The 14,067-nt window shown below is 39.9% G+C and overlaps 1 protein-coding gene across 4 annotated transcripts in view; it reads left to right on the top strand.

Moving 5' to 3' along the window:
• The window catches only part of PRKACB (protein kinase cAMP-activated catalytic subunit beta), a 118,701-nt gene that overhangs the window by 80,653 nt on the left and 23,981 nt on the right, over positions 1-14,067 (top strand). For all 4 annotated transcript variants that reach the window (XM_054036971.1, XM_054036973.1, XM_054036970.1 and 1 more), the window contains exons 2-4: positions 2,174-2,235; positions 3,228-3,356; positions 10,556-10,654. In XM_054036971.1, the coding sequence (XP_053892946.1) occupies positions 2,174-2,235; positions 3,228-3,356; positions 10,556-10,654 (290 nt within the window). The remainder of the gene's footprint in view (positions 1-2,173; positions 2,236-3,227; positions 3,357-10,555; positions 10,655-14,067) is intronic.

Raw genomic sequence — 14,067 nt, 5'->3', positions numbered from 1 at the left:
GGCAACTTGAATATCTCTCCAGAATGCTATATATTTTTTAATATTTAGCAGGTTTTATTCTATAATTAGAATAGAGTAGAAAGGGATGATTACTTGTAAAATGCTCTAGTTCATAAAGTATCTGTGAAACTAAATATGGAAGAATTTAAATATATATAATACTATACAGACAATGACAGATGCCCTGGGGATGTTTAGTGAGGCCAAAAATGTCAATGAAAGAATATGATTCAGTGAGGAATAACAAAACATATAACATTTTGTTAATTTTTTGGGTCTGCTCTGCAGTAGAGGGGTGAAATGCTTTATGTAATAATGCTACATACTCCATAAGTTTTGATGTTCTTCCATCTACTCCAAAAAAACCCAAAATAAAACAAAACCCGAACTGTTTTGTTTTTTTCTTATCTTTATTAACATGAAATATTTTTTCAGGTTACTTGAATGTAATTCAAAGTTAGGTTTATAAAACTTGGTCAAAAAGTGACTGCCCTATTCTTCTTTCCCTACTGGTTCAAAGACAATCAGGTGTGAAATCAGATGTTCATAGTTCCTCTTGTAGTAAGGAGGAGTTTCATGCCAGGGGAAGCCCTATTCATTACTCTCCTTAAATGAGATTAGGTGAAAGAGTTTTGTCACCATGTTTACATAATTTTAGTTTACACTAATGTGTAATTAGACAATACCGGACATAGAAACAACCTATCTAAATACATACAAAACAAGCTGAACTTAAAATATAAATCAACCCAGGTGACTTTAAATCTTGTTAAAATATGTAGAATCTGTTTGCCCCACACAAGGTTGTGCCTAGGTTTACGTGGCCTTCCTGCGTAATAAAGTTGGGCAACGCTGCTTTAAACGTTGCTCATGTCTTTAAGACTGCATCTGCTCTGAGGATTTTCTGAATTTCCCCCTGCACTGATGCCTCTTCCCCTGTGCCAGCAGTGCAGACCAGCCACTGGCATTTTTATCCTAGTGTTGTCTGACTTCAGATCTAGGTGGCATGGTGGTAAAAATACCAGTGGCTAGTCTGCTTTAGGGATCCTACCATTTGCTAGAACCGCTGGAGCTGCACCAATACTAGAGCAATGGTAGGGGATTTTAAAAAATATTCTGTATAGATGAGGCATATATATTCTTTGAGTAAGCAAACAATAGGAACATCCTGACTCATCACATGATTGTTTTTAGCCAATCATAAAACAGTATTTTCTTTTTTAGCAGCAGAAATGACAATATACTTGTTAATATGTTTCTGTATACCACTCAGAAAACACTTGATTATGTTGAATTGTAGCAAAACTCACCAATACAGAAAACCTACCACTGCTAATCTCGTGTTATGTGGAGTGACCCCAAGAAAACAAAATAAACATGAGTTATTAATGGTGATTCTTTGAATGTTTCAGAATAACAATAAAAACTGAAAAAGCCCCTGTTTTTCATTGCATCTATAAAATATCCTACACTGATTTGGCTGATAAAGACGTAGGATTAAAATATCTGAAAAGTGATCTTGGATTACAATATGCTAGTGCACATTTTAAACAGTCGTCCAGAATTGTACAGTTGCTACATTGCTTTAATTTCAAATGAGAAATTAATACCTTAAAAGTTTATTCTCTGACTGTGGGCATCTCTAATGTGCAGTGTAGTAGCCCTGTGTTTTGTCTTTGCTTGCGATAATGCTGTACAATTTGTACTTCTGCTTGCAATCGGCCTTTAAATAAAGGTGATGGGGAAAAAAAGGCAATGAGAATTATTTTGTTCTCCAATTATTGAAAGTATAACTTTGCCTTAGATGAATGTAGATTATTTGCAAAGTGCAGGTTTTTTCCAATCAATTTGAGAATGCTTAACATCACCTTAAAGACTGCTTGCATGTACAGTATTGTGGGTCATTAGATTTGAAGTAGATTAAGTAATTTATATAGAAATATGTAGTATTCCAAGAGAGTTAGGGTCTACTGGAGGTACTGTAGAAATCTTAGAGATGCTGGTGCTTGCTTTGTGTTTAGTAAAAGCAATTCATCTATTTAGTGTACGAGAACTGAAGAGGAGTTTATCATATACTTTTATTTAAAGAAACCATACTTAATAGATACATGTTTCAAACAGCTGCATTACATGTTTAGTGAATTGAACTTGAGAACATTTTTTGTATTTTCAGTGAAAGAGTTCCTAGCCAAAGCCAAAGAAGATTTCTTAAGAAAATGGGAAAGCCCCCCTCAGGTAAGGAACTATGATTTAAAATACAAATGCATTGCATGACTCTGACTAGTAGCTTTTATGGAAATGAGTTCTGTATCCAGTACTCAGATACTACTGTGGTGGGAACTACAGAAAATTGAAGATACAAAAACTGTTGAGGGAGTGTCCAAGCAAAGAATTTAACCGCATTATTTGTAATTGCAGTTGAGATCAGCAAAGATGCTTCGGTTGTTGGTTTCAGAAGCTTGGGAAAGAGCATTTTTAGTGATAGGTTCCTTGCTATGAAATTCATTCTTACTGACAATTTGATAATTTGAATCTCGCCACTCTTATGTCCTATTACAACTGGCTTTTTGTAACAGGACACCTTATATATCCTGGACATTCCCCTTGGAAATTTCTCTCCTGGTTCGTAATCCTTTGGCTTTAGGGAGAAGTTTCCCTCTTGATGAGTGAGAGTGCATAGTATATGCTTCCTATTTGGAGGAAAAGTTGTAATTTTACTTACTTTTCAAATAGCATCCAAATATTGAGGTGATAGATCTCTTTTTTATAAATGTGTTCAAATATGAATTCTAGACAATGTATGAATAGTAGTTCCTCAATACATTCCCACATAGAATTCTCTGTAGCACTTAATTTTGAAACTTGATAGTGACTGTAATCTTTTGCAGATTTTGTTTTCTTTTTTTCTTGTGTTAACATCATGATTTCTTTGCAGCTAAATTCTCACTGCTTGCTGCATAACATTTTGATAACAATATTTGTCATTTTTAAACATACATTAAGTCCCTTTCTATTTTAATGCAAGCACTTTTACAGTTCTCTCAATCCAGGTTCATTGTGTGAAATTATATTAACGTTAGTTAGCGCTCTAGTTTTTTAGTTTTGACAGAAGAAATTGCATCCATCCTCTTTGATAAATGACTACATTTCCCATCACTAAGTGTCTCTATGTACCAAAACTGTAATCATTATTTATTAATCTGTTATACTTTTTTGTGTACATGTAGAATACTGCTGGCCTAGATGACTTCGAGAGACAAAAAACCCTTGGAACAGGATCATTTGGGCGAGTTATGTTGGTGAAATATAAATCCACAGAACAGTATTATGCTATGAAGATACTGGATAAACAGAAGGTTGGAGCATTTTATAATTATACTAATTTGTGTGGTTAAAAACTGTCTTTGCCAGCAGAGAGCATGCTGTTCATTGAAATCATTATCTGTGGTCTGAAAAAATGTTGCATCCTATTATTTTCACTTTTCATGCTGTTACGGTGGGTTTTAGCTGGCACTTCTGCCTCTGACAGGAAAATAGAGTTGTTGCTTTTCTTTAACAATTCTGTGAGAGAATTACCTTGTCCTAAGGAATCAATTTTTTTTGAAAAGGCATAAGTAAAAAATAAATCCTGCAGTCTAGTAATAGCATTTCACACTTGTATGTATAGTTCATTCCCTGGTTCTTTGGATTTGTAGTGTTTTGAAGAGAATATGTTTTGTTCACCCATCTTTTTTTTTTTTTTTTTTTTTTGGTCCATAGTCCTATTATGTTTTCTTTTTTTATTGTGTGGATTTTTTTCTTTCTTTGTTATAACCTATTTTGATTAGGGCTGTTAATTAATCGCAGTTAACGACTGCAATTAACTTAAAGCAAAATTAATGCATTAATCGCATACCTGGGGGCAGGGTGAGAGGCATCAGCGGTGGGAGGGCTGTGCAGCTCTGGAGTTGGGGGAGGGAGGGCTAGAGCAATCCAATCCGGCAGCCTCCCAGGCAGCAGGGGGTAAGGTTGCCAGGCATACAGTTTTTGACCAGAATGGCCAGTCGAAAATGGACCCTGGCTGCTCCAGTCAGGCTGTTTAAAAGTCCGGTTGGCCACAGTGACCAGCTCCACACAGCTCCCGGAAGTGGCCGGCATGTCCCTCTGGCTCCTAGGCACAGGGGCAGCCCAGGGGCTCTGCGCATTGCCCCTGTCAGTGTTTCCCGGCCAATGGGAACTGCAGAGTCGGCACTTGGGGCTCAAGCAGTGCACAGAGGTCCCCTGGCTGCCCCAGCACCTAGGAGCTGGTGGGACATGCTGGCCACTGCGGCCAGTGGGAGCTGCAGGGACCGTTCCTGCGGACAGGGGCAGCGCATGGAGACCCATAGCCTGCACCCCCTCCTGCACCCGAACCTCCTACCCCAACCCTGAGCTCCCTCCCATACCCAAACTCCCTCCTGGAGCCTGTACCCCCTCACACACTCCAGCCCCCTCCCAAAGCTCGCACTCCTGTCCCAGCCCAGAGCCCTCTCTTGCAACCCAAACCCCTTATCCCTGGCTCCACCCCAAAGCCCACACCCCCAGCTGGACTCCTCCCTCCCAACCACACACACACACACCCCAACCCCCTGCCCCAGCCTGGAGCACCCTCCCATACTCGGAACCCCTTGGCCCCACCCCCCAGTCAGGAGCCCCCATCCTGGACCACAAACTCCTCACCCCCAGCTCCACCCTAGAGCCCTCACCACCAGCCAGAGCCTTCACTCCCTCCCAAACTCCAACCCTCTGTCTCAGCCCAGATCCCCCGACCGGAGCTCCCTTCTACACCTCAAACCCCTCATCCCTGGCCCCACCCCAGAGACTGCACCCCAGCCAGAGCCCTCACCCCCTCTTGCACTCCCACCTCTGCCCCAGCCCAGTGAAAATGAGCAAGCGAGGGTGGGGCAGAGCGAGTGTTTCCCCACTCAGCAGACGGCTGCATGTTGCCAGGACAGGTGAACTTAGTGCCAAGGGAACAAAGATGAGCAGCATGGGCCAGTTGGCTGTTTGAATTTGCAGCCCTGTATGCGTGAGCTACTCCTATGTCTTGCTGGATTTTTGACTGTTGGGAAGGCAGTCATTTTCGAAGGAGTTGTCTGCTGTTTGTCCTGTATCCAGGGTGATGCAGCTTTCACTGCTCCTACTCTACCCACTAAAATAGTCTGGTATCACTAGATTGGGTAATCCTGTATGTGTGCAAAATAAACGATATGTATTGTGCTGGCACTAAATTTTAAAGAGTAAAACTTTTCAAGTTCAGAGAATTTGACACATAATTTATTAACTAGATATTACTAAGAAGAGATTTTGTTTTGACATGGGTCTGATTAAATATATACCATGTGTAGTACTCTTTGCTTACTACAATTAGTACTATCGACAGTTCAAATAGTGTTTAAAGAAAGTCTAATTAGTGGTTTCTTATTAGGTAGTTCCCACATTTTTCAATTATGATTGTTCAGGAATGTCTTTGCTTCATAGCAACCATTAGCAATGACGTTTCACAGAATATGCTAAAAAGATCATGTTAAAAAAGTACAGAAACAGCTGATTTTAAAGATAACATTTTTGCTTTTAATTATCTTTTGCTCAAATGTAACTGACTAGGGTTTAGATGGAATCTGCTCAAACATTCTTCAGCATAAGCAAACTGTATTTGTATAGCAGTGGTTCTCAAACTTTTGTACTGGTGACCCCTTTCACATAGCAAGTATTTGAGTGCGACCCCACGTATACATTTAATAACACTTTTTTATATATTTAACACCATTATAAATGCTGGAAGCAAAGCAGGGTTTGGGGTGGAGGCGTAAAGCTCGTGACCCCCCACTTAATAACCTCGCAACCCTCTCAGGGGTCCCGACCCCCCATTTGAGAACACCTGGTGTATAGTGAGCTTTTAAAATTGAAAATTATCTTGCTACATGTTGATACAATGTAGCTCAAGAACTTTAAAGGACACTTTGGATCAAGAGTCCACACATTTTTCATATTGTGGACCACAAGCTAATAGAGATTGCCTAGTTGGATCATTTCATCTCCATTCTTTATACCATAGTCATACTCCATGTTCATTCATGATCATATAACATACCTGTAACAGCTGTAGTAATTGCTTAATTAGGGTGTGTCTACACTGGCAAGTTTCTGCGCCACGAGTTATGCCACTTTTATTAAAACACTGGAATTAAGCCACTGTTGCATGTCCGCACTGTGCTCCTTGTGATGCTGGAGTGCATCCACATTAGCAGCTCTTGCAATGGCAAAGACAGCAGTGCATTGTGGTAGCTATCCCATTGTGCAACTGGCCGCAGAGTGCTTTGGGAAGGTTTCCCAATCCCATTGTTCCATGAGCATCCTGCTACATTGCCAGCTGCTTTTCAACTGAAGTGTGTGTGGGGGAGAGAGTGTGTGACAGGAAGTGTATGTGTGTATGGAGGAGAGGAGAGAGACTGTGTTTTGGGGGACACACACCAGCCCCTACCTTCCTCCCTGGGCACGCGCGCTCTCTCTCACACACCCACTTAAAAGGGAGGGGTGCATATCTCCAGGGCAGCTGAGTTCAAAACAATGAGCAAAGCGGTCACTTGAGGCATTATGGGACAGCTCCAGAGGCCAGTTACAGCGCAGAAAGCAATCAACTGTCCATACTGGCAATAGAGCGCTGGAGCCTCTGCACAAATAGCCTTACGACTCTGGTCGAAGTGGGTTTTTTTGCAGCACTGCAACTGAGGAGTTTCTGCATTCTGGCTTCAAGTATTGGGGGAGGGATAGCTCAGTGGTTTGAGCATTGGCCTGCTAAACCCAGGGTTGTGAGTTCAATCCTTGAGGAGGCCACTTGGGGATCTGGGGCAAAATCAGTACTTGGTCCTGCTAGTGAAGGCAGGGGGCTGGACTCGATGACCTTTCAAGGTCCCTTCCAGTTCTAGGAGATGGGATATCTCCATTAATTTAATTTATCAAGGGGTAGCCGTGTTAGTCTGTATCTACAAAAACAATAAGAAGTCTGGTGGCACCTTAAAGACAGATTTATTTGGGCATAAGCTTTCGTGGGTAAAAACCTCACGTTCTGGCTTGACAGTGTGTGCATGGCTGCAGTTTGAGCGCAAAAAGCTGCTTTACTGCGCAGAAACTTCTCAGTGTAGACAAGCCCTTAGATGGAGGAGTAAATCTAGGAAAGAATTGAAAATATTTTTAGCTCTCTGATTTAGCAGCTGGAAATAAAGAGGAGAGCCAACACTATGCACAGTTTTCCACAGATTACAGAGAGAGCTGCTGTTTTATACATTTGCTATCTATTGAAAATTGAAATGCCTTGCTAAGGTTTGAATCACTTCTGTTATGCCACTCTACATTTTATTAATAGTTGTTTTTTTTAATCACATCTACTTTAGATTCAATAAACACTATCATTTGCTTAAATTTCATTTTAAACAAAGTTGTAATTTTAGGATGCAAAGTAATATTGTTAAAATAATCTATAACTTTTGTTTATTTTTTATGGTAAAGCATATTTTTATGGTGACAGGTTTTTATGGTTTGCAGATAATTTTTCATCTGGAACTTGTTCAGGAATATAATACTTGTAATTCAGATTGTAAGGTCCTAAGATTAAGACTTCTCATATTATTTGTTTGTAAGGCACTGTGACACGTTTATGATACTATATAAATAATTTAATGCAAAAAAATACATTAAAAGAACATTACAAAGTGAAGGGCTTAAAAAATAGGAAATGTCAGAATTAAGGTTGCCCATAGAATTTTAATTCAGTTTCTTGCATATACGGATTATCTATATAATAAGATTCCAGAAATGTCAATCCGTGTATCACACTGCAGCCTAAAATGGCTGAGTCAGTGTGAAGAAATGGAAACAGCTACAAATATGGTTGAGAGCACTTTTTGTTCAGCATATTACCAGGTTGTCCTCGCTGGGATTTGCAATCTGTTATCATCCAGATTTTAAGTTCTCAGCCATTTTGACTTTACAAATTACATCCCTGTGATAGCAAAGTGTATATCTTTGCCATGCCAAGAGTTCTTAGATCATTATGATATTAGAGGTCACTCAAACAATCACCACCCTTACTCTATGTTGAATTCTAGTTACCATCTTGTTACTGTGTGTGGTGTCCTATCATCTAAGAGAGAGGGGAGATCTGACTGATTAAAAAAGAGAATTGTATGCAGTTTTCAGTCAGCTGAAGAAAGTTGCCTTCCATTCCACAGACAAATGAATTTGATATATTTCCTTCTCAAAAACTCCACCAGATTCAGCAGTTAAAAATCCCTCGTAAGTCCACAGAGTTCGTGGTCATGGAGGCAGCTTTTGTCTAGAGTCAATAACAACATAACATGTTGGACCCTGAATGTCTGGGGTGATTCAGTGTTTCCTTTCTGTATTATAAGTCAAGGTATATTCAAAGCTTAAAAATGTAATTAAAAAAACTTAAAGTATGTCCTTTATTGGTACAGCATATCTGTAAAGTGATTGCTTGGTTTTTTTCATTACATAATTACTTTTTTAAAAGGGCAGACTGAGTTGATTTGATGAGTATAAATATCTGGGTTTGTGATTTCTGTCAGGAGAAACATTTAAAACAAAACAAACCCCCCAAAAAGAAAGAAAGCTTTCTCATACAAAATTTTGAGAGGGGAGGAAGGGGAGAGTGCTCTTCTACATATTACAGCTATTTTGCAACCAAAATAACTAATACAAGTAAATTTTCAGATTTGGCTGTGAACCTAGCATATCAGTTATTTATAATAGTAAGATCAGATTTTTATTTAACAAAAACACTGTTTTTAAGTGGCTCCAATTTTATCCTGATTTTCGTGGGCTTGTTTGCTCTGTTTTGTGTTTTAAAAAAAATGTTACATGCTACCTAAAATTGCTTTAGAAAGCCTATATTATTTGATCAAATTAATGCACCTTAGAGAGACTTTAATAGCTTAGTACCTTGATAATGAGATGGGATACAAAGCCTTTCACCTTTAGGTAACCAGTTCAAAGCTAACCCAGAGCATTAGTAACATAATTCTCAAGTCATAAGCACTTCCACCAGTTCTCACAATGGGGTATTGATAAATTGGGTGATGGGAATTAAGGAAAATTGGAGTGATTACTTAATGCTGGAGTTAAATAAAAGGAAATAGAATTATGTCCTATTAATTAAGAGAAAAAAAAAAAAACTTCAAAAGTTTTTTTTTTTTCTCTTAATTAATTGGCCTCTCAGAGTTGGTAAGACAACTCCCACCTGTTTATGCTCTCTGTCTGTATGTGTGTATATATATCTCCTCATTATATGTTCCATTCTATATGCATCCGAAGAAGTGGGCTGTAGTCCACGAAAGCTTATGCTCTAATAAATTTGTTAGTCTCTAAGGTGCCACAAGTACTCCTGTTCTTCTTTTTGTGTCTAGTTTGCATATCAATTCCAGCTCAGCAGTCTCTCCTTGGAGTCTGTTTTTGAAGTTTTTCTGTTTTAAGATAGCCACCCACAGATCTGTCATAGAATGGCCAGACAGGTTAAAGTGTTCTCCCACTGGTTTTTGAGTATTATGATTCCTGATGTCAGATTTGTGTCCATTAATTCTTTTGCGTAGAGACTGTCCGGTTTGGCCAATGTACATGGCAGAGGGGCATTGCTGGCACATGATGGCATATATCACATTGGTAGATGTGCAGGGTGAACGAGCCCCTGATGGTATGGCTGATGTGATTAGGCCCTATGATGATGTCACTTGAATAGATATGTGGACAGAGTTGGCATCGGGCTTTGTTACAAGGATAGGTTCCTGGGTCATTATTAGTTAAACCCAAATTTTCCATTATCTTCTCCTGGCTGTGGGCTTTGCAAAATGAGTGGGTCTCAGTCCTGTTCCTTGTGAGCAAGTATGTTTCACCCACAAAACTCATCATTAGGACTAATGGACACCCTTATTGATAGTCTCAGCATCGAATGGCTATGGAGATTCACTACCCTGTCACTGCTGCAGGTGACTGCCATCAGGTCAGCTGGGTACATTGTCATGGATGTGTTAAGTTTGCCTCATTGGTTCCTATGCTCCACTTTTGGGGATATAAAAAGGCCTCTAATTACTAAAGATATCCATTAAACATGTTTTCAGAATTGTAAAGTCTCTTAAAATTTTAAGGAAAGAAATTCTAAATATGACGTTGTTGTTGTTTGTTGTTCGTTGTTGTTGTTGTACACCTCTACCCTGATATAATGCGACCTGATATAACACGAATTCTGATATAACGCGGTAAAGCAGTGCTCTGGGGGGGGCGGGGCTGCACACTGCGGCGGATCAAAGCAAGTTTGATATAGCGCGGTTTCAGCTATAACGTGGTAAGATTTTTTGGCTCCCCAGGACAGCGTTATATCGAGGTAGAGGTGTATTAGAAAGCCTTTCATTTGGCCATGTGTATCTACATGTTTTGCATTTCAGTTCAACTACTTTAATATGTTTATTGGAAGATGTAAGATGTTCTGCTTAGACTGAAAAATTTAAAGATTGTTTGTTTGTAGGTTGTCAAACTGAAGCAAATAGAACACACGCTGAATGAAAAGAGAATATTGCAAGCAGTGAACTTTCCTTTCCTTGTGAGACTGGAGTATTCTTTTAAGGTAAATATTTTGAAAGCAGTTGTTTCAAAATTGTGAATGAAGTATATGCTCAAATTTTAGATATGTACAGATAACTTTCTTGCTCAATCTGTAAAGCCATTGCACTATAATGCAGTTATGATAAAGTAGATCACATCCTCCTAAGAATTATTAATGCAAAATTAATTTTCTTCTCTGCCATGGGTAATATAAAGTATGTGCTTTGTTTTCAAAATACTAAGTAAATTCTGACTAATATCCAGTAATTCATGCTTTTGGTAAAATGTACTTTGCATAAAACCTTTCCATGAAGGGACACTATCAATTTGAAATGTAGCCAATTATTTTTAATGTGTTGTTAGGCTTTGCATTTTTTAATGTAATTTCTCTAATCTCTTTCAGTCGTAATAATCTAAATGATAATTGTAAAAATCATTGGTAAAACTTTCAGATAAAAGTAACATTTAAAGTTCATGCTGTACCTTTAACTGTGTACTTCTGGGGAAAATCATGCTAAAGCAGAAAAAATTGGTCTTTCTCCATCATTCTTCTTTCCACTATCAACACCAGCCTGCCTCTCTCTCTCTCTCTCTCTCTCTCTAATATATATATATATATATATATATATATAAAATATATATATATATAAAAAACTAATAAAGTAAGTATATGTGTTACATGAAGAAGCATATGATTTATTTTGTGTGTGTGTGTTGGCATTTTGGTTGTTTTTGAAAAAGACTCAAAACCTTGTGCCTCTGCTCCTATATGCTAAGCTAAAGTCTTTTTTCTCCTTAGGGAGAATAAGGCCTTGTCTATACTACACAATTTGTTGGCAAAAGGCAGCTTTTGTCAATAAAATAGTGGAGGTGTACACCCTACAGTGCTCCTCCCACCAACAAAACTCTCCTGCTTTGATGACCAAATAAAACCACCTTGATGAGAGTCGTAGAGCTTTTTGCAGCAAAGTTAGATCAACAAAGAGTCAGTGTAGACACTGTGTTCTTTACATCACCATAACAGGAGGTATCCCACAATGCCCATCATGACCGCTTTGCTCACTGTTTTGAACTCTGCTGCCCTGCAGCCAGCTATACAGGCAAGCTACTGGCAGCAAGCGCACTCCTGCCTGGACTGCAGGGAAGTGGGTGGATCTCCTTGGTCTGTGGGGAGAAGAGGCTGTGCTAGTTGTCTGTGCACCAGCTTCTGTCTCAGGATTGGTTGTTTCTGGCTGCTGTCTGGATTTATAGATAGCATGCCGACACACTCACTCTCCCCCAACACACACTCTGTCTCTGTAACTCTGTCACACATACTCACTGTCACACACTCACCCACACACACACTTATGTTGGCTTCTTGTGTTGGTGTCCAGCAGTGTCAGTTTGGTCATATTACTGAGTGCTACTTTAAAAAGGGATTTAAAATGTGTCACTTTTCGGGCACACACTGTGATCATTACAAGGTTTATAGCACGTTACAAACAAACAATGCCAGGCTCAGTACACTACGTCCACAGCATTACTGTGGCTCAGTGTTAATACGCTCCTCCAGCTGAGTAGCCCCCCATTGTGTTACTCTTATATACTTGTGTTCATAATGCACAGTACAATACTGAATAGCAGTGCAGGATCCATGCTTTCTGACCGAGATTATTAGGTTGCAGGTTACCAGGGCAGTTGAAAAGTAGTTGTCAATCTAGTAGGATGCCCATGGAATGATGGGATTGAGAAGCCGTCATCATGTGACACTGCCCTTCTCCCTGCCCCCGTCAGGCTTTGCAAAACTTTCCCAAAGCTCCCTGCATCCAGTTGCACAGCGGGATAACTACCCATAGTGCACTGCTCTCTGTGTCGATGCAAGAGGTGCTATTGTGGATGCGTTACATCAACACAAGGAGCATAGTGTGGACATGAAACAGTGGTTTAATTACAGCAGTGGCTGTCCATCGGTGTAACTTGTGTTAACAAAACTCTGTAGTGTAGACAAGGCCCAAGATTCAGTAAGTATCGGAGAGATCCATGTTACGCATTTTTGCTTGATGACACTTTGTAACATCTAAATGTCTATACAAGAAATAGAAACTAAAGAGAATACGAGTGAGCTTAATGTTATGATCTTGTTGATTAGGTGACATTCTAAATTCCTTCTCTTCAGATTATTTTAACAAGAGGTGCCTCTTAACTATGAAATGGGTGTGTATAGATGGGTGGTGCACAGTGTGAGGTGTATGCTTCAGAAGCATGAGCTTTCCAAGAGTCAGTTACATATCCGCATCTTGGGAATTGGGGATGCCCTCTCTATATTAGAAAGACCTTCAAAACTGATGTCAAAATATTGTTGTAAACTAGCTATATACCCTACGTGAAATTCAATATAATTCCAATTATCCAAATTCACTTTATTTGATAATCCTAGTTATCTGAATCCACAGCATGTCCTCCATGCAGCCCTGTGTTAGTGAATAGCACTTCTGTGTGTTCAAATGCCCCATTATCTGAAATTTTGGGTGCCCCCAAGCCAGGCAGGGCAGAAAAGGTGGGGGAGTTGCATTGTATGTAAGAGAGCAGTATGACTGCTCAGAGCTCCGGTATGAAACTACAGAAAAACCTGAGTCTCTGGATTAAGTTTAGAAGTGTGAGCAACAAGGGTGATGTCGTGATGAGAGTCTGCTATAGACCACCAGATCAGGGGGATGAGGTGGACGAGGCTTTCTTCCGGCAACTAACAGAAGTTACTAGATCGCAGGTCCTGGTTCTCATGGGAGACTTCAGTCACCCTGATATCTGCTGGGAGAGCAATACAGCAGTGCACAGACAATCGAGGAAGTTTTTGGAAAGTGTAGGGGACAATTTCCTGGTGCAAGTGCTGGAGGAACCAACTAGGGGCAGAGCTCTTCTTGACCTGCTGCTCACAAACAGGGAAGAATTAGTAGTGGAAGCAAAAGTGGATGGGAACTTGGGAAGCAGTGGCCACGAGATTGTTGAGTTCAGGATCCTGACACAAGGAAGAAAGGAGAGCAGCAGAATATGGACCCTGGACTTCAGAAAAGCAGACTTTGACTCCCTCAGGGAACTGATGGGCAGGATCCCCTGGGAGAATAACGTGAGGGGGAAAGGAGTCCAGGAGAGCTGGCTGTATTTTAAAGAATCCTTATTGAGGTTGCAGGAACAAACCATCTCGATGTGTAGAAAGAATAGTAAATATGGCAGGCGACCAGCGTGGCTTAACAGTGAAATCCTTGCTGATCTTAAACACAAAAAATAAGCTTACAGGAAGTGGAAGATTGGACAAATGACCAGGGAGGAGTACAAAAATATTGCTCAGGCATGCAGGAGTGAAATCAGGAAGGCCAAATCACACTTGGAGTTGCAGCTAGCAAAAGATGTTAAGAGTAACAAGAAGGGTTTCTTCAGGTATGTTAGTAACAAGAA

Source organism: Malaclemys terrapin, chromosome 8 (genome assembly GCF_027887155.1).
Source record: "Malaclemys terrapin pileata isolate rMalTer1 chromosome 8, rMalTer1.hap1, whole genome shotgun sequence".
Taxonomy (NCBI): Eukaryota; Metazoa; Chordata; order Testudines; family Emydidae; genus Malaclemys; species Malaclemys terrapin.
Note: the sequence above shows the minus strand (reverse complement) of the source record. Positions and strands in the feature narration are given on the sequence as shown.